At 40.5% G+C, this 24,259-nt stretch overlaps 1 protein-coding gene across 1 annotated transcript in view; it reads left to right on the top strand.

The window, feature by feature from the left end:
* Nucleotides 1–268: 268 nt before the first annotated feature.
* LOC110116425 (receptor homology region, transmembrane domain- and RING domain-containing protein 1) overlaps nucleotides 269–24,259 on the top strand; it is a gene marked incomplete in the record, with an annotated part of 26,749 nt that continues 2,758 nt past the window's right edge. The window contains 1 exon segment of the mRNA XM_028696223.1: nucleotides 269–762. Within this exon segment, the coding sequence (XP_028552056.1) occupies nucleotides 369–762 (394 nt within the window).

The following is a 24,259-nucleotide window of genomic DNA, read 5'->3' as shown; positions in this document are numbered from 1 at the left end:
ACTTACCACTTTATTTCATGCTATTTACATATCTAACACTCAAAACATTTACATATCTAACACTCATATAAAACTATAATATCAAATATACCACTCGTATAATTCATTTCTATCATTCATATATTCTTATAAACTTTAATATTTCATTTCTTGCACTAAAATTTATTCTATAGATGATAAAAATATAATATTAATAATTTAAATATTAGATATATAAATAGCATTAAATAAAATGGTATGTAAGTAAATCCCATACTAATAATAATGATGAGAATCGACTCTCCGTTCCAACTCTATACCGCTTTTACCCTGTAGCCGAAGAGACGAGAGAGAAAGAGAGACATCAGAAGGGCAACCGAACCGACGCTATGAAGCATTCTCCATCCTCGATCTCGAGTCCCAGCTCCACTGCCGCATTCGTATACTACATCCTACTCGTAATCCTCAGCCCTGCCACTGCCCTCGTTCGTCTCCGTGGCAGTTCCTTCTCTTTCACTTTCATAGATGCACCCGCTCGCTTCGCCATCCCCGTAGATGGCTTCGGCGCCTGTGGTTCCCTTCACATTGCCAATCCCCTCGACGCCTGCTCTGCACTACGCCATAACTCCTCCGTTAGTCGGGTAGACCCGACCACAGTCGATCGTTTTGTTCTCATTGAGCGCGGCCATTGCAGCTTTGACCGCAAGGTTAGGGTTGCGCAGGAAGCGGGCTTCCAGGCTGCGATCATCTTCGATGATCAGGACATAGGTTACTTGTACTCCAGTAAGTAGACATAAAGCCCGTGAAATGTTCATTTGGCTGAGCTGCTGATATGTTCGCCTTCTTGTGCTGGAATTGGCGTTGGTTTAATGGGTCCTAACAGTTACGATGATTGCCTCGCTCATTAGTTGTGAGATTCTGCACATGTTTTTGAACTTTTAGCTAGTAATGTCGTTTTGGGACGATTTTAAATCTTTCAAAATGGATTAATGTGCTACAAAACTAAGCTTGTTTTTGCTGTGGTTGATGCCTGGCGTTTTACTTCCTTAGCCAAGTGTTTCCGGCTTGATTGACTGTAGTGGTGTAAAATGCAGGATATGAAGTTTTTCAGGATCATCTTAACAAAATTTTCTTGCATCAACTAAATTTTTTATGCTTCAGCTTCCTTTAGAATATATCATTTTCAATGGAGATAACTCTTCGATTCCTCGGAAAGTAGATGTAGAAATGATGTTAAGGTGAATGCTTGATGGAGTGATAAATGATTAAATTTGAAAGTTGTTGGGACTGGTTCCTATTAAAGATATTTGAATTAAATTAAGATCAATGAGGGTTTCTAGTGAACCTTCTCCCAATGCAAATGCTAGTGATCTAAACTTTAACATAGGATATGGTAATCCTTCTTTAAATCTAGATTAATAAGTTCATTTAGTTATTTTCCTAAGTACAAGTTTGCAGTGAACTTTGAAAAAATTTTTGTCACAAAATCCAACAAAGTTTTAAGGTAGTGATAATGATATTTTCCAGAATTAACTGGCTTGTGTCCAACAATCATAGTGGTGGATTGGAGATCTAGGGTTAATTATTATTATTATTTTTTTTTTTGGAGTTTGTCTACCCAATTCCAAATTGAGAAAAAGAATGATCCATAAAACTCAAACAAAAACCATTCATTCCTAATGGGTATCTAAGAGTCAAGGGTTTTATTAAATTGGGTGTCTCTATAAGGCTTCAAATGAAGGATGATCAATCATTAATATGTATGGGTTAACATAATTAGAGTTTCAAAATGATATAATCTTGAAATAATCATGTAAGACGAATATTAGAATAGAATAGGATAATAGTATAAAATAGCTGAAATTATTTCTCTTTCATAAAGATGATTTCACCTTTAAAATGAAATTTGAGGATGATAAATCTATTATGCATTTCCCAGATCACTCCTTACTTGTTTTCTCTCTTTTATCTTCACTCTTTAATTTGTCTTTTTTTATTGTATTTTGTATACAGGACCTCTCCGACAACCCTGGTAACTTAACATGTGCAGTTAGCAATCTAGGCCATTTAATGCATTTTGGATGGTTGAGATGAATTCCTCATTTTTTTTAAAATTAGGGTGGTTTTGATGGAATCCGTTCCACTGGTCCATATGGAATGTGCAACTAAGAAGAGGATAGCTACAATGGTGTAGTTACCATTATAGTTGGAGAGATCCAAATCCTATTTTGTCACCTCCCTTATTTTTCTCTCTTCTCTTTTATTAGTTTTTCTAGCTTTTTTTCGGCTTAGATAGAGAGGTTGATTGATGTAAGTGGGAGAAAGAGGATAAGAGAGAGAAATTAGGAGAATAGAAATAGCTAAGACAAAGATGTAGACATCACATTTTCCTAGGATTTTGTGTAAGCAAGTGAGAGAAAGAGGTAGCATTACTCCTATATACAAAGTCCATTTTTTTATTTTTCTACTAGAGAATTGTTGGAAGAGAAAGAGCAGGGAGGTTATTTTGCTGGAAAGTTTGAATTAATAATATCATTAAAATATCAAACTGATTGAACTCCTATTTATCAATTATTGGAGCTTTATTTTAATTCTACTATAATGTTAACTACACATTGTTCTTTCAAAATTTTAATAAAATAGTATAGCCTTTTGGTAGATAATAAGAAATATAATAAAGAAAATTAGTATATAAAGTTGTGAAACTTTTGGTCAAACCAAGGTTTAAAATTGCGTAAATAAGCCTCGAGACGTTTTTCGTCCGTGAGGCGAGGCGTAAGCCTCAAGGCTCTGTGAGTTGTAAGCCTCATGGACGAGAATTGTATAAATGAGAATTATAGTATTCTAGAAAACATTAGTGGAAAACAATAAAATAGATTTAAAATACTCCATGTACGTTTAATCTCATCAATACTCTGCTCTGTGTTCTGCAGCTCTTCCTTAAAAATTTATGTTCGCAACTCGTACATGGAAGGTGCCTTCAACCCTCTCTCATACAACCCTACAGATCGCAACATATTGAAGTAGGCTGGCGATGTCGCAACATTAAATAGAATGACATTCTAAAAAAAAATCTTCCAATATCCATGCAAACAGGTACCAGCCACAGGCATCATCTGTGCTTGTCCTCTATCCTCTTTTGGATTAATCATATATTGGTCCATAGGACCTCGCACACCTCTATTATGTATAGTGGAGGAAGAGCTCTTTCCACTCTCGCTCCTGTAATAAACACATTGTTTGAACCTTTCATTAAATTGCTCATGTTGTAAATGTTTTGCAGTGGTACTCTTCTTCATGTAAGCAATAATTTCATCCTTCACCTTATCCGGCACATTTGCACACGGTGCTACGTTTTTATGAGAGCCGGATAAGTGTTCCTTCGTGCGAGTAACTCCACCTTTCACCACTTTATCACAAAAATTTCATTTCAAATACACGTAAGCCTTCTCACCGCCTCCTACGTTAACATTTACACTGTAATTCCAAGAAGGGTCCCTCTGCAATGATGTATTAGACTTTTTCTTGCTCTTAACCATGTTTCCTAAAGCACAGATGCAAAATAAAATAAAAAATCTCAAAAAAATTAAAACCCTAAATTTTCTATAAGTTGAAAAAAATTATACATTTAATTAAAAAAAACCCTAAGATTGGTTGAAGAAGTGTTGTAGAGGGCGGCGGGACCAAGAGCCTCATCGGTGTGAGGCGGCGCCGGCGAGAGAGGCTGCAGAGTCGTGCGGGAGAGGCGGGATCGGGAGCGTGCGGGACAGCTGCCGCGGGATTGCTTCATTCTGTTCGGTTCGGGATTGCTTCGTTCTTAGAAGGAAGAATAAAATGAGGTTTTTATTGTAAACTTAAGTGAGTGAGACCCTACATTGAGGCGTACGCCTCAATCAAAATTGCGCAATAGCGCCTCAAAGGTGCGCCTCATTCTCCCTGAGGCGTATGCCTCAGCAAACCCCAAAATTGCTTAGGCAATATGGCTATTTGGGGCCGAATTGCGTAGAGGTGCGCCTCTTATTGCGCAATTTTAAACTATGGGTCCAACCAATGAAAAGATGTCCACCAAGATAAAAATGTGCTCTCAATAACAATATCAAGCCTTTTATCTTACTACGTGGGATCAACTACATGAATATTTTTTTCTCCATTGTGTCGTGTTAAGAGTCAAATTCTCATTTAAATCTAGTAAAGAAAGGTCATTTCTAATATTTTCTAACCTAGTTTTTTTTAGTATACCTGTACCTTTTTTTAACATAAGCCAATTCTAAAACATTTTCTCTCCTAACTAGATCATTGTAAGGCTGACATTTTATGTGTACAAATCATCTAAGGCGACTCTCTCTAATCTTATCTATCATTGGAGCTACTCCAAGCTTTTCACTTATATGCTCATTTCATTTTCTGTCTCTAAGAGAAAGCCACCCATCCACCCACTCATCCACATCTCTGCAACACTTAACTTAATTTTATGCTTCTCTTTTAATGGCCAACATTCTGCACCATAAAGCATTGCAGGTCTGACCACCATCTTATAGAATTTTCCCTTAAGTTTGAGGGTACTTTTCTATCACACAACAAGCTTGATGTATCATCCAACTTGAGTTATACTAATAATATCCCTATCTATTTCACCATCATTCTGAATAATAGACTCGAGATGTCTAAAGCATGTACTCTTATTAATGATTTGATGGCCCAAAGTTACAATCTCTCCACTAGGTCTATTATTACTAAAATTGCACTCCATGTATTTGGTTTTGGATCCACTCAAACGAAATCCTTAAAAAAGGTGATGTCAAATAAGGGAAAACAAATTGGGAAATAAAAGAAGTTTCATTGGTTATGCTAAAATTTATTCTCTCAATGTGGGATCCTAGTCAAGAAAATCCTATTAGTATATAATAAATTCTTCAAAACCTGCAACAGTATTATCTTTTGTGTTTTTTATTGTAGTTCTTTTTCAAGATTTTCATGTTGGCTTCGCCAAGCTTTTTTGGCTGCTTATTGTTAATTTTTATTTTCTAGCGCCTTCCACTCTTCATTTTTTATTGTCCATGTCCATTCAAATTCAATTTAAATATCTAATTCTCCCCACATTTCACATATATTTAGCCCACTTCAATCCTTCTTGTTTTGTGGTTAATTCACTTCAGCACTCTTATTTATGCTAGTCTCAGCATGCATTCTAGTTTTCTTGTCTCCATTTAAAAAAGCTTCCGTGGTTTCTCAATCATGTTAATAAAACAAATCCTTCAATTAAAGAAAAGTTTATGGTTATTATTTGTTTCCAGTGTCCTTATTTGATATTGTCAAACAAAAAATTGCGAAGTTTCAAGTTTGGGATATCTTCATTAAAAAACTCTAGCTTTAAGTTAGAGTTTTTTTTTTTTTTTTGGTTGGGGGGGGGCATGAACGTTTTTTTTTTGGATAGGTGAGGGCATGTACGAAAAGAAAAAGTAAAAAAAAAAAAAAACAAAAGAATGCCCATGGAGTACTGAGACAGCATGACTTGCTCAAAATTTCATGATGGTACATCTATTCAGAGAAAAGCAAAAAGACTAAGACACAATTGAGTTGAAAGCAAAAAAAAACAAAAAACTAGTTCCACAAGGCAAAAAGAAGCTAAAAAAAGCATATAAAAAAAATCAAAACAGCCTATTTATTGTAAAATGCCAAAAATTTCGAAAAGAATTGTTAGAAATTATAACCTGCAAGGCTTATGTTAACATAACAACTAAGAAACAACCTATAGAAGAAGCAAAAAACAAAGCAACCTCAATCAGCCACTAGTAAGGAGCTAAAAACACCTGTCAATGCAATTTTTTTTATGTGACGATGATTGATGGTGGAAGAAGAGGAAACTCACAAAGACTACATTAAACCATAGAGTTGTGAACACCGAAAACAATTTACCTGAATAAGGAAGAAGCCATGACAACTTAAAATTGGTGATGGGGGAATGAAGACAAAGCCGATGAAGATCACATGGTTTCGTCGTCTCAGGCTGTCATGGTCCCTAGTCTACTTAGTCAGAGGAGGTAGTCGACCCAACCTGACAGAAGACACCTTATTGACAACCATGGGTTGCTTCGTCCATTAATCACTTATAGACTTGGATTGGCGTTTGTCTAAGGAGATAGATTTGAATCTGATAGTAAATACTTGAGTTTGCAAGAAACCATAAGGGAATACTTGAGTTCGCAAGCAAACCTATTACTAATTGGAGACAAAACAGCAAGAAATAAGCCAAAATCTGGGCGAAATCAGCCCCAAAATAATAGATTGCAATAAGGGAAACAAAGCAAAAACAATACGAAATCAAGATACAAGTGATCCTCAATTCGAGAGGAGGATCGTCTCTCCCAAATCTCTAGACAAGAGAGTCTAGAGCCCAAAACACCAAAGAAACTCCAAGAAGAAAACAATACTTGCATGCCCTTCCCTTCCGCCTACTTCTCCTATTTAAAGACTTTTCCAGCTCCTCAAATCTTTCCTAAATACAATTTTCAAATAAATTCAAATCCTATGGACCCCACCCCTAGGCGGTAATTCAATTTGGGCAAGAAAGGAGGCCAAACCGCCTCCTTTTGTACACAATTGCCGGCCCAGGAGGGGCCGGCTGAGACGGTTCAGAAGAATCACCTTGTCCTCAAGGTGAAAATTAGGAAACTGCTGCTTTATCCTTTCGTACGGCTCCCACGTGGGATCGTAGTCCGACAGATTCTTCCACTTGATCAGTACTTCTTTTGCCCCCTCTTCTTTCTAACGAACCCCCATCAACTCTAAGGGTTCCATAATCACTTCTAAATCTTCTGTATGTGTGGCTGGTAACTCCGAGCTAGCTGTATAATCTCCAATAACTCTTCTCAGCTGTGACACATGAAAAACTGGATGAATAGTTGACGTGAGTGGTAGTCTCAACCTATATGCCATTGCTCCGATTTTTTCCAATATTTCATAAGGTCCAAAGTATCTTGGGACGAGCTTTTCATTTCTTCTGTTGGCCACTGTCTTCTGTCGGTATGGTCGGAGCTTTAAGAACACTTTCTCTCGTGCTTCGAACTGGATGTCCTTTCTATGCCCATCGGCCTGTTTCTTCATAATCTATTGAGCTCTCAGTAGATGTTTCTTTAATTCCTCTAATACTCGATCCCTTTCCTCCAAGTACTCATTTACTGAAGAGATTGGAGTACTGCTATTCCCAAAGTGCACTAAGTGAGGAGGGTCCTTTCCGTACAGCACCTTGAATGGAGTCATTTGTGAAGCCGAGTGAAAAGCGGTGTTGTACCAGTATTCTACCCAGGACAGTCATTTGGCCCAAAGTTTGGGTGTCTCTGACACAAAACATCTCAAGTATGTCTCCAAGCTCCTATTGACCACTTTTGTTTGAACATCTGTCTGTGGGTGGTAAGTGGTGCTCCTCTTCAGAACTGTCCCCTGTAACCTGAACAATTCCCTCCAAAAATGACTGAAGAACATCTTATCTCTGTCTGACACAATCGCCTCTGGTGCGCCATGCAATATGACCACCTCTTAAATGAATGCTGAAGCCACTGTCACCGCGGTGTAAGGATGTCAGAGTGGAATGAAATGAGTGTACTTGCTTAATCTGTCCACCACCACCAAGATTACTGTGAAGCCTTTTGAACGGGGCAGCCCATCTATGAAATCCAAGGATATCACCTCCCAGACTCGTCCTGGTAGTGCCAACGGCTGTAGTAGTCCCCCTGGTGACATACCAAATACTTGTTACTCTGACAGATCTCACACCTTGCCACCATTTCTTCTACATCTCTATGCATTCCCTTTTAATAAAGTTCGGTCGCTAGTCTTTTGTAGGTCTTCTGCACTCCTGAATGGCCCCCCACTGCGCTCCCATGAAATTCTTGGAGTAAAATTAGGATGTGGATCGAGGTACGACGCATCACAAATCTCCCCTAGTACAGTAGTTTGTCTCCCTCTAATGAGTACCTTGGATGGCTACCCTCCTCTTTCAGCAAAGCTGCCTTGATCCTTCCCAGTTCTTCATCTCTAGCACTTTCTTTCCTGATCGCCTCCCAGTCAAGCATCAAAGGAACGGATAATGCCACTGTCTACAGTTCCTCCATGCATCTGGACAAGGCATCCGCCGCTTTGTTCTCTACCCCTGGTCTGTACTGAATCTCAAAATCATACCCTAGCAATTTGGACAACCACCTTTGATGCTCTTCCGTCACCATTCGATGTTCCAGTAGGTATTTCAGGCTTCGCTGATCTGTGCTGACTATGAAATGTCTCCCCAGCAGGTAGGCCCGCTACTTCTGGATGGCTAAGACGATAGCCATTAATTCCCTCTTGTAAACTGACTTAGGTCGGGCTGTAGCAGTTAATACCTGGCTGAAATAGGCAATGGGTATGCAATTATGCATCAATACTGCACCCAGCCCATACCCTGAAGCATCTGTCTCCACAATGAAGATCTGAGTGAAATCTGGTAAGGCTAGGACCGTCACCATAGTCATTGCCTTCTTCAAGCTCTCAAATGCTGATGTGGCCGCCTCCCCCCATAGGAACCCGTCCTTCTTCAACTGCTCCGTGAGAGGCCATGCTATGGAGCTATACCCCTCACAAACCTCATGTAGTAACCCGTCAATCCTATGAATCCCCTCAATTCTCTCAGATTTTTCGGCACTGGCCACCTTATCATAGCTTCAATTTTGGACTGATCCGCTGCAACTCCTTTTGACACCACATGGTCCAAGTATTCTACACTGGCTTATGCAAAGTAGCATTTCTTCAAATTAGCCATGAGCTGGTGCTTCTGTAATACCTCTAGCACCCTTTTCAAATGCTCCCAATGCTCCTCTTCTGTCCTGCTGTAGACCAGGATTTCGTCAAAGAATACAAGTATAAATAGTCTGAGATAAGGTTTAAAAACCTTATTCATGAGGGCCTGGAAAGTAGCTGGAGCATTGGTAAGGCCAAACGGCATCACTAGGAACTCATAATGTCCTTCATGTGTTCTAAAGGCCATTTTAGGTACATCCTCCTTCATTCGGATCTGGTGGTAACCTGATTTTAAATCTATCTTGCTGAAGATCACTGTCCCACTTAGATCATCTAGCAGCTCGTCAATGATAGGTATAGGAAACTTGTCCGATATAGTTTCCTTGTTGAGTGCTTTGTAGTCCACACAAAAATGCCAGTTGTCATCCTTCTTTTTTACTAACAGAACCGGGCTAGAAAAAGGGCTGATGATGGGTCTGATGATCTTTGCCTCCAACATTTCTCTAATCAACATCTCTATCTCATCTTTCTGGAACTGAGGGTAGCGGTAAGGTCGAATGCTGATGGGTGACACTCTCTCCTTCAACATGATGGCATGTTCCTGCTACCTCAGCGGTGGCAATCCCTAAGGTGGCTGAAACACCTCTTAGAACTGTTGGATCAATGGCTGGATGGAGAGGGGTATATTTCTTTCCTCTTCCACTCTTGCTCCATCCAAACTGTGCAACTCCACTAAATATCCTCCGCCTGTCAACTGGATATCTCTCACCATTGTTATAAGAGAGACTAGGGATTTGGAAAGCCCCGTGTCCCCCTTAATTATTGCCTTCCTTCCGTCCACCATCAACTCCATCGTGAGTGCTCCCCAATTCACTTTAGTGTCACCCAAAGTTTACAGCCATTTCATCCCCAGGATGACGTCCGTGCTCCCCAGCTCTAGTGGAAGGAAGTCCTCTCTTACCTGTATCCCTTGGATCGTCAGTTGTACCTCTCTGCAAACCCCCTGACCTTTCTCTATCTTCCCTGTATCCATCATCACTCTGTAACAGCATGTGTCCACCAATTTTATTCCTAGCTGGTCTACGACCTAGGTGGAAATGAAATTGTGGGTAGCCCCACTATCAATTAGCACCACCACCTCTCTGTTCTCTATCTCTCCCTTCACTTTCATGGTGTGATTCGTAGTAAACCCCATCTGTCATTTTTTAGTCTTCAAAATAATATTAAAAAGTTTAGTAAGCAATGAAATTTCTTCATCTTTTATGTATTTTTACACCTCTAATAGAATATCATCAGGTCCAACAACTAAATGTTATAATTATCTATAACTTTTTAAAATTTTAAAATCATGATAATCTCAATTTATTAACATTTTATCTTTATTAAATGATATTATGAGAGAGGTAGTTAATGCACAAAATGAATTTCAAGGAAATATTTTGGAAATTAAGAATTCACTAAAAGGTTTGAGGGATCAACTATCAAGTAACAATTATTCTGAACGAAATGAAAATGATATTAATTTTAAATCACAAGAAATAAATTTTGATTCCCCAATTGAAATTGAATCTCTTTTTCATGTTCATATAGATATCATCACCTTAAACCCTCCAACTTCACAACTATATATAGTGGCAATTCACTTACCTTTAATTTTCTTAAAATAACATCATATGGTCCACATGTTTATGTGATTATTCTAATGATTGTATTTCTTAACAAATACTTCCAACCTAACACATTTGCAAGATGGAAAGGATCCCCTCAACAAGTGCCTCATGCTATTATTTTTGCACTAACAGATACTCCACCACCATTGAAGCATTCCTATGACATATCTAACTCTTCGAAGGAGAGTTCTTTAGGGTCCAAAGAAAATGATGTAGCACTTAGAAGTGTTTCTACCACTAGTGCAGGGATAAGAGCATATGAAGCTCAAACTATGAAGATCAAGAACAAGAATAAGAGCAATAGTAAATGATAAAATAGTTTTTGTGTATTTTCATGTATTTGCATATAAGCTCAAACTATCATTTAGTCTATTATTTTTGTGTAATTTCATGTATTTGCATGTATTTAATACTGTGGATTTCTTGTTGATGTTACTATTATGTGGATTTCTTGTCTAAGTCATGTTATATGAAATATGGGATGGCCGTGCAAGTATGCATGAGAGAAAGGTGGTGGTTGTAGGTAATTACTAGTGGGCCCACCCCTCCCTCCCTCCCTCTCCTTTGTTTTGATTTTAAAATGAAGGGACATGTCTCTTCACTTGGTTTTTCGTTATTTGAAACGTTCTAAAACTGAAATGAAGATAGATTGGTTTGCTTAAATGTTTTGGAGAAGAATTCTAGAGTTTGGAGGGCTTGGTGGTTGGCCAACTAAGACGATTGGATGATCTTCTTTAATTCTCTACTTTCGTGAGTAGAGCTCAATGTTTTGCACTTATTTTATTTCAATCTATTTTGTTATGTTCTTGTGTGTGCAAATTATCCTAAAAAAATTAAATCCTTATTTTCCTCCCTCGAAATCCTAATCAAACTACCATACCAAGGGTTGGCTAGAAATTATGTTTTGTTAGACTAGTTTTGTTCTTGCTTATATTGGACTAGCCTAAACACCATAATACTCCACCAAAATCTCTAGATCATTAGCTAACCTATCATATTTTAATAACCTTAAATTTATATGGGATTGTTATAGTCAAATTCTTGGAGAACAAATCTACCCTAGTTCTAGATTATGTTTGGTGTTTCAGACCAGTAATCAGCTTCCAGCCCCATATAAAAAAAAAAAATATATCAATGCTCCACCAAAAAATCTAAAAACTTCTAGATCCCTTCTAAATGATGTCCATGTGCCTTTACAAGTGGAACTTCTAAATTTCACCTAATCAACAGAAAACCACACTCGCATCCCCATTCTTGAATAATTCTAAATAGAACTGACCTATACTACAAGAGTGCAATTTACCCACCAAACCTTTTCTAATCCTTACCAAACTCTCTATATTTCAAATAGGCATCCTCAGCTTTAATTCAAGCCCAAGTTTATTAGTTATGGATTTCTGGAGATAAATATCCATTGGGTAGAAGTTAAAATTCCATTCCTAAACAGATTGCATAACTATTAGCTTACCTTTCAAACTCCTTAAAACATTAACCCCACCTACAAATTAAACTCCTCCTAGTAGACCTTAACTCTTCTAATTATATTAGAAGAGTCCCTCGTCCACCAATTGATCACATCAGTAATCAAAGGCCCCACTACCACACCTCATCATTCAGCTCTTATTGAACAATGCACAAGGAGTGAAAATTATTTTTATGTAGAGGGTTGTGGGTCAATAAAAGGAGGATGAGTAGCAACATTTATTTTTTTGATAATATTTACATGAGTTTAAAAAGAAATACATCATTATATAACAAGAGCATTAAGTTCAACTTTGATTTTCCAAAGATTCTTGATTATTTAGTGAAGACATTCATAGAATGATTGTTTACTGACACATAAGCTCATCGAAGAAGATCCAACATCAATTTCTTTAGTAGTGATGTAACCTCATTGCTAACAAATTGCAAGATCAAAATTTGAGGGCACGGTTATTGAGTTGAGCATAGACTTTTAGCTTAAATTAGAAAGCGCTAGGCTATTGCAAGGCTGTCACTAGAGTTGGAGAATGCTCCAAGCATACTAGTTTAGGGGTTAGGCTTAAACGACATAGATTGATTCCCTAGAGAAGTAAAAGATGGTTAAAAGGAGTTGTGATCAAGCGAGAGGAATGGAAGGTTGAAGTTGAAGAGCGGTAAGGGATAAGTGAATGTTGATGGGATTTCCAACAAAAAACGTGCTTCATGGCCTCACGCAAAACTATTTAAGGATGAGACAAATAAGCGACATATATCCCATAGTAAAAATAAATAAAAAGACAATTGTTACCAAGTAAAAGATAAATAAAATTCTATATTTTACTTTCTTAACAAATGTATACTATTTTCTTAAATTCTAACGTCTTCAATAGATTTCATCATTCCTTTTACTTTCCAAATAAATGTCTTTTTATTTTTTTAACTATGACATACGGGTCTCCCTCATCGAGCCCATCTAGATTTTTCATGATGTCTTGATATAGTTTCCCCCCCCCCTTCCCCTGACAAGTACTCATTGTCAAGCAAGGTTTAAAATTGCGTAACTGCGCCTCGTGTCGGTTTTCGTCCGTGAGGCGAGGCGTAAGCCTCGAGGCGGTTTGAGGCGTAAGCCTCACGAACACAGAATTGCGTAAATGAAAAATTAAGGATTTTAGCAAGAAAATAATAGCAATATTGGAAAATAAGAAAGTAGATGCAATAAAATTATGTCCCAAAGTACAAAATCACAAAATATCAGTTTAACAAAACTCCCAAAATACAAAAAACATATAAAATGAAATCATATCCCATCACAAAATATCAGTCTTCAAGTGAATCTTCTTCTCCAATTGTATCTATGAATGCCATGTCATCTTCATCTTCAACATGACTCACTTTTCTCTTCCCTGTTCATTAAAAGAAAAGATTATTAGCATATTAATTGGATGAACCACTCATTATCAGGCAGACTGGCAGAGAACATATACCTTTACTTGCAGAGCTAGTAGATGTGTGTGGTGTGGTACTAGTGGATGTACCCGTTTGATCTGCTTCGCCCCTCAATACATCCACATTTAGATCTTCTACCTGTAAGTCTGATAATGGCAAATCTGCCTCATCATTTATGAACCACTCATTATCAGACGACAGATCATCACACACCAATGGGTCCTCATCATCTTTCAACCCCTTATTCCTCAACCTCCTATCTCTTAACCTCTTGTTGTGCATTATGTATACGAGGGAGTTCATTCTGAGTGTAGATAGTCGATTTCTTTTTATCAGAAACTTTAGCACCATCGTGGGTCCCATAACTGATTGTTTAAAGAAAGGAGATTTTGTCTGGACGACATCCGCCACCAAGGCTTTTGAAGAAATAAAAAGGAAAATGGTTGAAGCACCAGTCATGCGTTTACCCGACTTTTCGAAAGTTTTTGAAGTGACCTGCGACGCATCTGGTATAGGAATAGGAGGAGTATTAGCCCAAGAAGGACACCCGGTTGCCTACTTCAGTGAGAAATTAAATGATATCCGGCAACGATACTCCACCTACGATAAGGAATTCTACGCCATAATTCAATCCCTCAGGTATTGGAGACATTACCTGCTTCCCCAAGAATTCGTTATCTTCTCTGACCACGAAGCTTTACGATATATCAATTCCCAGAAGAAACTGAATGCCCGACACGGAAGATGGGTTGAATTCCTTCAAGAATACACTTACACCATTAGGCACAAAGCTGGTTCTGAAAACAAGGCTGCGGATGCACTAAGTCGTAGGATGATGGTTACGCGTGAGATGAGGACTGAAGTGATTGGTTTTGAGCAAATTAAAGAAAACTATTTGGACTGCCCCGATTTTGGAGAAACCTATGCCAAACTAACAACTGGAGACGAGCGTATCATAGGAGATTTTTTACTGGAAGATGGGTACTTGTTTAGGGCTCAAAAACTTTGCATTCCCACAACTTCACTGCGAGAATTTCTTGTGTGGGAATTGCATGCTGGAGGTTTAGCGGGTCACTTTGGTCAGGCCAAAACAATTGCAGCTGTGGAGAATCGTTTTTACTGGCCAAGTCTTAAGAAGGATGTTAGCAGATTAGTAAGGCGGTGTCACACCTGTCAGCTGGCCAAACAACGGAAACAAAACACCGGCCTTTACACACCCCTCCCCGTGCCTAACCAACCTTGGCAGGACGTCAGCATGGACTTTGTTTTAGGGCTACCCAAGACCGTTAGGAAACATGACTCAGTCTGTGTAGTTGTCGATAGGTTTTCTAAGATGGCCCATTTTCTCCCTTGCTCCAAGACTTTCGACGCCTCTAGAGTAGCCAAACTGTACTTTGACGAAATTGTAAGACTTCACGGGCTGCCTAAAACCATAGTTTCGGACCGAGATGTGAAATTTACTAGTTATTTTTGGAAGACTTTATGGCATAAGATGGGGACCAAACTGCAATTCTCTACCGCCTTTCACCCCCAAACAGACGGTCAAACGGAAGTAGTGAATAGGAGTCTAGGAAATCTGTTAAGGACCTTAGTTGGAGAAAACATTAAGGACTGGGACTCTAAGTTGCCTATAGCTGAATTTGCCTACAATAACTCTGTGAATCGAACTACGGGTCTTAGCCCTGCTGAAATAGTGTACGGTTACCTCCCCAACCAACCCATTGACCTGATTCCCATGAGCACTAGAGTTAGAACATCTGAGTCTGCATCATCATATGCATCGCATCTACAGGAGTTACATAAAGAAATTAAAAAGAAAATTGAGCAAAGTAATGCAACTTATAAATTTATGGCTGATCATAAAAGAAGAGCTAAAGGATTCGAAATTGGAGACTTTGTGATGGTTCGGATCCGTCCGGAGCGTTTTCCTCCTGGATCCGCAAAGAAGCTGCATGCGAGAAGCGCTGGACCGTTCAAGATAATTTCAAAGGTGAATGACAATGCTTACGTACTAGACCTTCCCGAAGGTTTCAACATTAACCCCACCTTTAACATAGAAGATTTAGTAACCTTCGAGGGACCGGAATTTAACCCATGCAATCCACTTACAAATGAGCCTTGTGAGACCATACCTGGTGAGATCCCCAACCTTCCTCCACTCCCAAAATTGCCCCCCTTACCCAATGCGGAGATAGTTGAATCCATATTAGATGATGAGATCATTACTACGAAAGGAGGCGGACGTCGAAGGTACTTAGTCCACTGGAAAGGGACCCCGGCGACAGAGGATACGTGGGTTGACCGAGAGGAGCTGCAGAGTCTAGATCCAGACCTTCTAGAGTGGTACGAGAGCTCTAGAGACACTCACTCGACGGGGTCGAGTTTTCTCCCACCTGGGGAGAATGATGAGGACATCGACAGACGCTACCGACATGTTTATCGCCGGCGAAACCGCAGATCGACGGCTACGATTCAGCGTCTCTACTTCTGATTTTGATGTCATGATGTATTTCTTTATTATTGTCTTTTATTTACTGTTTTCCCATTTTACCCCTGTGGGGAGTTGAGTCTTATTGTAGTCCAAGGGGCATTTGAGTACTTTTATTTTCTTATGTTTGAAGACCTATTTATAGGGGTCTCATGCTTTGTATTAGGGTTAATGAAGATTATGAATGAAAATTGGTTTTGATTATCTTGTCTTCTTCTTCTTGTGGAGAGTTAGAGAGGAGAACGAGAGCCCAAGGTGAGGGCGAAAAGCAATACCCACCAGTCATTGGAAGAGTCCGTGGCTCGTGGTCTATCCCCGACATCCGATCCCCCTTCCTTCCTCCCCCAACCCGCCGGCCCTAATTCCTCTCAGCCGCCGGCCGCCCCACCTCCACCACCCGTCCAAGCCAAGCCCATCACCGGCCTCCCTTCCCCATTCCCACTTGATCAAATTTTGAAATTCAAAATTTGAATTTCAAAACTTTCCTATTTTGGAATCCTCTTAATTAGGAAAGTTTTCGAATTCTCGTCAATTTGAAATTCAAATTGAAGTGGATTCATGATCAATCCTCCTAAAGCAAACAAGCTAATTTGGAAGGATCATAACTCGCTCCCACCTCCTCCCTCTCCCTCTTGAACCCGCCGGCCACCTAGGCCTTCCCCATTAATGCCACATTAACTTCCCCCCCTCTCTCTAATTAATTTGATTTTCAAATTCAAATTAATTTCCCCCCCAAAACTCCCCAAATCAAGCAATTAATTTCAGGATTAGCATTAATCCCTCCTCCCTCTCTCTTGAAACCGCCGGCCACCCCTTTAATGGGCTCTAATTGATTGCCCATTAATCCCTTAGCCTCTTTTGAATTTTAAACCTCATTTCAATTTAGATTTCCCTCCTAATCCACTTAAAATCTGAAATTAATTTCAGGTTTTGGATTAAACCTCTATTGCTCCCTTGCCAAACCTAATTTCTCCCCTTTGGAAGACGCCGGCCCTCTCCTCTCCCATCTTCTTTCTCCTTACTCCCTCCCGTGGAAGATTGGAAGCCTAGAGAAGAAGAAGACGATCTCCCCTCTCCACTTCAATGTTGAATGGCAGATCCCGAGTTTGAGTGGGGATTAGTATTCGACGCCGACGGAAGCATCAATATCTTCCGATCTCCGTGCTTTGACGTAGGATTTGAAGACGACGCCACAGTTGACGAATATTTGGAGCGAGTCGTCCCGATTCTAGTGAGCATCATCGACCGACGATTCTCAAACTACGATTGGAGCCTCGTAAGCCGCCCACTACATCCTTCCCCATCGGCTACCTCTCCACCAACGAAGTTCTTCGGCACCTTCTCTCTAGTGGTGATATCCTTCATCGTTTGGATCTTCTTTCTCCTCTAAAACTTACTAATAGTTGAGTGAGACGGCCCTCAATGTGAAATTCTCATTGTTAAGCGTTGGATTTTGTTAATTGTACTTTGCATCTAAATCTCTCGGAATTTTGAATGAATTGTTTCGGTTAATTTCAATTGCATTTCTTTGGACCTAATAAAGTTAAAATTTTCAAATTCCTAACTCACTTTTATGTGCTAGCGTTAAAATTAAAGGAGCAAAACTTTAATCTTTTCTCTTCTTAATTTCTTGAAGTAACTCCTAGTGGTTTTCATTTCATGTGGTTCACATCATTTGGTATCAGAGCATGGCTTGCATGCTTTGTCTTTGCTAGATTGCATCCTAGGAATCCACTTTAAGTTATCCCTAGAAGTTTGCATACATATCATCTTTTAGGTAAATTTATTTACTGTTTTCCTACTGCTGTCCTGAAAAATCTGCATCAATTACTTCATCTTACCTTAGTACATTCATTTGTTTAAGTGCTGTCATTTCCACTTTGACATCCATAATAGCTAGGCCACTTTGACACTTGCTGTCCACGGTTTTCTGCACTTAGTTTAGCCCTTAGAGTGAGTTCTAGGTAGTGTTAAGTTGCTGTCCACTATTTCCTGCAGCTGTTAAGCATCCGTAGTGAACCTAAAATCTGTTTAGGTGCTGTCCATACCCTAGGATCCTTCCTAAACCTCTGGACATCTTTGACCCTTGCTGGACTCTGCTGTCCTAGTCATTCCAGCAACTTTGGAAGACTTTTGGGACATATTTCCAGCGTAGATAGCTGCTGCCTTTGACTTAGGAGCCCTCCTTAGTATCCCCTAGCACTCCACCATGGATCCTACACATATGCAAGCGACTTTAGACATGATTGTGGGCCAGTTGGGCACAATGTCACAACAAATTAGAGACACCCAGACGAGTGTAGCGGAGCTTCAGCGTTATATGGGGGAAAGACTAGACAACATCGAAAGGATAGGGCACCCGACCATCTACACCCCCTCTAGACCCCAATCTCCTTATGGCGAAGACATCCGAACTGAGTACGGACCTCCTAGAGACTACTATCGACCCAATCACCGACCCCATCAAGATCAGGTAGGACGTGACGCACCTTGGAGGGACAACGATACCCAACTCCTTAAGAGTATTAAGATAGATGCCCCGACGTTTGATGGTACGTTAGAACCCCAAGTTTTTCTTGATTGGCTCAAAGGAATGGATAACTACTTAAAGTGGTATAATATTTCGGAGGAGAAGAAGGTTAGATTTGCTGAGATGAAGTTGACTGGAAGAGCCAACCAATACTGGACTAACGTTGAACACATGAGAGAGACGCGAGGATAAAACCCCATAGCTGACTGGGGAACAATGAAGCAAGAATTGAAAAGAAAATGTCTCCCTCCCTCATACTACCCTAGACTCTTAGATCGTTGGAATAGGTTAACCCAAGGAAGTAAACCCGTTAAGGAATACATCTCCACTTTTGATGATTTCTTAATTCGTTGTAACGGGGAGGAGACCACCACTCCTACACAACTTCTGTCCATGTTCAGAGCAGGATTAAGAGATGATCTTAGAAATGAACTCTTTGCTAGAGGAGTAAATACGTATGAAGCTGCCTGTAGTCTTGTACTAGACTTGGAAGAGTCTAGGAGCCATGCCACTAGGACTCAAGACTCTAGACCCAACCCATTCAAATCTTCCTCTAGCCAACCTTACAACAAACCCACTGGACCCTCTGGTAGTCGGCCTGCTTCTAGCCAAGCCCAACCTCGATCAGACTATAAAGGGAAAACACCAGAACGAGAGACACCCAAAACCACTGCCGGCACTAAGTGTTTTAGATGCCATGGGTATGGACATATTGCCTCTCAATGCTCCAGCCCGTTTAAGGTCACTATAATTGAAGAAGTGACAGAAGAAGAGGATGAACCTGAAGCTGACTTAGTCCACCATATGGACGACGATGAAGAATTTTTCGACGAGGAGGATACTGCTGTGGTCCACTACCTCCAAAAGATGAATCGCTTGGATCTGCAAGTCGTTAGGTGTGCCTTCTCACAACCTAAACCTAGCGACGAATGGCGAAGGACCTCGATCTTTTATACTTTCACCAAGATTGGAGACAAAAATTGCTAGGTTATAATAGACAGTGGAAGTTGTATTAACGCCGTATCTTTTGCCATGATTTCAAAGCTTCAATTGAAAACCACACCACATCCGAACCCCTACAAAGTCGCTTGGATCAACTCGACCACCTTGGAGGTGAAAGATAGGAGTCTCTTTCCTATTGAATTCATTGGATATAAAGAGAAAATCTGATGCGATGTTTTGATAATAAATGTGGGTCAAATCATCCTTGGCCGCCCTTGGTTGTTCGACAACGATGTACACATTTATGGCCGATCGAACACCTGTGTGTTTGAACACGAGGGCAAGAAGATTAAACTCTTACCCACTCAACCTAAGTCTACCAAGGAAGAAGTTAAGCCCAGCTCCCTGAAACCCAACACAGGCTTGAATTTATTAACTGCTAAAGATCTCGGTATGGAACTAGAGTCGGGAGCCCCTCTTTACGCGTTAGTAGCCCGAGAAGTGAGTGTAGATCAAGAAGAACCAATCCCTGAGGAATTAAGACCACTTTTGAAAACTTTTGCTGATGTCTTCCCTGAAGATCTGCCCCACCAACTGCCACCTCTAAGGGACATTCAACACGCTATTGACTTAGTACCTGGAGCCTCTTTGCCAAACCTACCCCACTACCGAATGAACCCAACTGAACATGAAGAGCTCAAAAAGCAAGTGGACGAGTTGCTACAACGGGGATTCATTAAGGAAAGCCTTAGCCCGTGCGCTGTCCCCGCCCTTCTTACCCCTAAGAAGGATGGGTCGTGGAGAATGTGTGTTGATAGCCGTGCTATCAACAAGATCACAGTCAAGTACCGCTTTCCTATCCCTCGTTTAGATGACATGCTTGACATGATGACTGGAGTCATGCTCTTTTCGAAAATAGATCTTAAAATTGGCTACCACTAGATTAGGATACGCCCAGGAGACGAATGGAAAACTGCATTAGATGGGTTGTACGAATGGACTGTAATACCTTTTGGATTGAGTAACGCACCTAGCACTTTTATGAGAGTAATGACTCAGATCCTTAGGCCCTTCCTTGGAAAATTTGTTGTAGTATACTTCGATGATATCCTGATCTACAGTCGTTCGGTAGAGCAACATTTGAATCATCTAAAACATGTCTGTGAAATTTTGAAGGAGGAACAAATGTATGCCAATCCTAAAAAGTGCACTTTCCTAACAAATCAGGTAACATTTATTGGATTTATTATTTCTTCCCAAGGCATATCTGCTGACCCCGAAAAGGTGCGAGCAATAAATGAATGGCCTGACCCAAGAATATTAGAGATGTCAGGAGTTTTCACGGACTGGCCACGTTTTATAGAAGATTTATCAGAAATTTTAGCACCATAGTGGGTCCCATAACTGATTGCTTAAAGAAAGGGGAATTTAACTGGATGACATCAGCCACCAAGGCTTTTGAGGAGATAAAACAAAAAATGGTTGAAGCGCCAGTCATGTGTCTACCCGACTTTTCGAAAGTTTTTGAAGTAACTTGCTACGCATCTGGCATAGGAATATGAGTATTATCACAAGAAGGACACCCGGTTGCCTACTTCAGTGAGAAGTTAAATGACATCAGGCAACGATACTCCATCTACGATAAGGAATTTTACGCCATAATTCAGTCCCTCAGATACTGGAGACATTACCTACTTCCTCAAGAATTTGTTATTTTTTCAGACCATGAAGCATTACGATATATCAATTCACAGAAGAAACTGAATGCCCGACATGGAAGATGGGTTGAATTCCTGCAAGAATACTCGTATACCATTAGACATAAAGCAGGATCGAAAAATAAGGCTGCTGATGCCTTAAGCCGTCGAATGATGATTACCAGGGAGATGACTATGGAAGTAATAGGTTTTGAGCGACTTAAGGAAGAATACCCTGACTGTCCCGATTTTGGAGAAACCTACTCTAAGTTAGCAACTGGAGATGAACGTATCGTAGGGGATTTTATGTTGGAAGATGGATACTTGTTTAAAGCCCAAAAACTCTGTATTCCCAAAACTTCACTTCGAGAATTTCTTGTTTGGGAATTACATGCTGGAGGGTTAGCGGATCACTTTGGACAAGCCAAGACCATTGCCGTTGTTGAAAATCGATTTTATTGGCCGAGTCTTAAGAGGGACGTTAGCAGATTAGTAAGGTGGTGTCACACCTGTCAGTTGGCCAAGCAAAGGAAACAAAATACCGGCCTTTACACACCTCTCCCCGTGCCTAGCCAACCTTGGAAGGACGTCAGCATGGACTTTGTTTTAGGATTACCCAAGACCGTTAGGAAACATGACTCTGTCTGTGTAGTGGTAGATAGATTTTCTAAGATGACCCATTTTCTCCCGTGCTCCAAAACTTTTGATGCTTCTAGAATAGCTAAGCTGTACTTTGATGAAATTGTGAGACTTCACGGGCTGCCTAAAACCATTGTGTCGGACCGAGATGTGAAATTTACAAGTTATTTTTGGAAGACATTATGACATAAAATGGGGACCAAACTGCAATTCTCTACCGCCTTTCACCTCCAAACAAACGATCAAACCGAAGTGGTGAACAAGAGTTTAGGAAATCTTTTAAGGGCCTTGGTAGGAGAAAACATTCGGGACTGGGACTCTAAGTTGCCTATAGCTGAATTTGCCTACAACAACTCTTTGAACCGAACTACGGGTCTAAGCCCTGCTGAAATAGTGTACGGATACCTCCCCAACCAACCCATTGACTTAATTCCCATGAGCACTAGAGATAGGACATCTGAGTCAGAATCATCATTTGCATCGCATCTACAGGAGTTACATAAGGAAATTAAAAAGAAAATTGAACAAAGTAATTCAAATTATAAATATATGGCTGACCATAAAAGAAGAGCTAAAGAATTTAAAATTGGAGACTTTGTAATGGTACGGATCCGTCCGGAGCGTTTTCCTCCAGGATCCGCAAAGAAGTTGCATGCGAGAAGCGCCGGACCGTTCAAGATAATTTCCAAGGTGAATAACAATGCTTATGTACTAGAGCTTCCCGAAGTTTTTGACATTAACCCCACATTTAACATAGAAGATTTAGTAACCTTCGAGGGACCAGAATTTAATCCATGCAATCCACTTACAAATGAGCCTTGTGCGACCATACCTAGTGAGATCCCCAGCCTACCTCCACTCCCAAATTTACCCCCCTTACCCAATGCGGAGACAGTCGAAGCCATATTAGATGATGAGATCATTACTGCAAAAGGAGGCGGACGTCGAAGGTACTTAATTCACTGGAAAGGGACCCCGGAGATGGAGGATATGTGGGTTGACCGAGAGGAGCTGCAGATTCTAGATCTAGGCCTTCTAGAGTGATACGAGAGCTCTAGAGACACTCACTCGACAGGGTCGAGTTTTCTCCTACCTAGGGAGAATGATGAGGACATCGACAGACGCTACCGACATGTTTATCGCCGGCGAAACCCCAGATCGACGGCCACGATTCAGCACCTCTACTTTTGATATTAGATGTCATGATGTATTTTATTATTATCTTATTTTATTTGCAGTCTTTCCATTTTTACCCCTGTGGGGAGTTAGTTTGTTATTGTAGCCCAGGGGCAATTTCGTATTTTCTCATTGCATGAGTTGAGACCTATATATAGTGGTCTCATGTATTATTTTGAGCTTAATGAAGATTATGAATGAAAATTTGTTTTGATTATCTTGTCTTCTTCTTCTTGTGGAGAGTTAGAGAGGAGAACGATAGCCCAAGGTGAGGGCGAAAAGCAATACCCACCAGTCATTGGAAGAGTCCGTGGCTCGTGGTCTATCCCTGACATCCGATTCCCCTTCCTCCCTCCCCCAACCCGCCGGCCCTAATTCCTCTCAGCCGCCGGCCGCCCCACCTCCACCACCCGTCCAAGCCAAGCCCATCACCGGCCTCCCTTCCCCATTCCCACTTGGTCAAATTTTGAAATTCAAAATCTGAATTTCAAAACTTTCCTATTTTGGAATTCTCTTAATTAGGAAAGTTTTCGAATTCTCGTCAATTTGAAATTCAAATTGAAGTGGATTCATGATCAATCCTCCTAAAGCAAACAAGCTAATTTGGAAGGATCATAACTCGCTCCCACCTCCTCCCTCTCCCTCTTGAACCCGCCGGCCACCTAGGCCTTCCCCATTAATGCCACATTAACTTCCCCCCCTCTCTCTAATTAATTTGATTTTCAAATTCAAATTAATTTCCCCCCCAAAACTCCCCAAATCAAGCAATTAATTTCAGGATTAGCATTAATCCCTCCTCCCTCTCTCTTGAAACCGCCGGCCACCCCTTTAATGGGCTCTAATTGATTGCCCATTAATCCCTTAGCCTCTTTTGAATTTTAAACCTCATTTCAATTTAGATTTCCCTCCTAATCCACTTAAAATCTGAAATTAATTTCAGGTTTTGGATTAAACCTCTATTGCTCCCTTGCCAAACCTAATTTCTCCCCTTTGGAAGCCGCCGGCCCTCTCCTCTCCCATCTTCTTTCTCCTTACTCCCTCCCGTGGAAGATTGGAAGCCTAGAGAAGAAGAAGACGATCGCCCCGCTCCACTTCAATGTTGAATGGCGGATCCCGAGTTTGAGTGGGGATTAGTATTCGACGTCGACGGAAACATCAATATCTTCCGATCTCCGTGCTTCGACGTAGGATTTGTAGACGAAACCACCGTGGAAGAATACTTGGAGAGAGTCGTGCCAATCCTCGCAAGCATCTACGACCGAAAATTTTCAAAGCACGCTTGGAGCCTCGACGGTCGTCTACGACTTCCATCCCAACCGGCAACTTTTCCTCCGACGAAGTTCTTCGGTACCCTCTCCCTAGTGGTAACTTCTTTCATCGCTTGGATCTTCTATCTCCGCCAAAAGTCCACTACCCCTTGAGTGATACGCCCCAAGGTGAAATTCTCGTTGTTAAACGTTGG

Source organism: Dendrobium catenatum, unplaced genomic scaffold (genome assembly GCF_001605985.2).
Source record: "Dendrobium catenatum unplaced genomic scaffold, ASM160598v2 fragScaff_scaffold_717, whole genome shotgun sequence".
Lineage (NCBI taxonomy): Eukaryota > Viridiplantae > Streptophyta > Magnoliopsida > Asparagales > Orchidaceae > Dendrobium > Dendrobium catenatum.
Note: the sequence above shows the minus strand (reverse complement) of the source record. Positions and strands in the feature narration are given on the sequence as shown.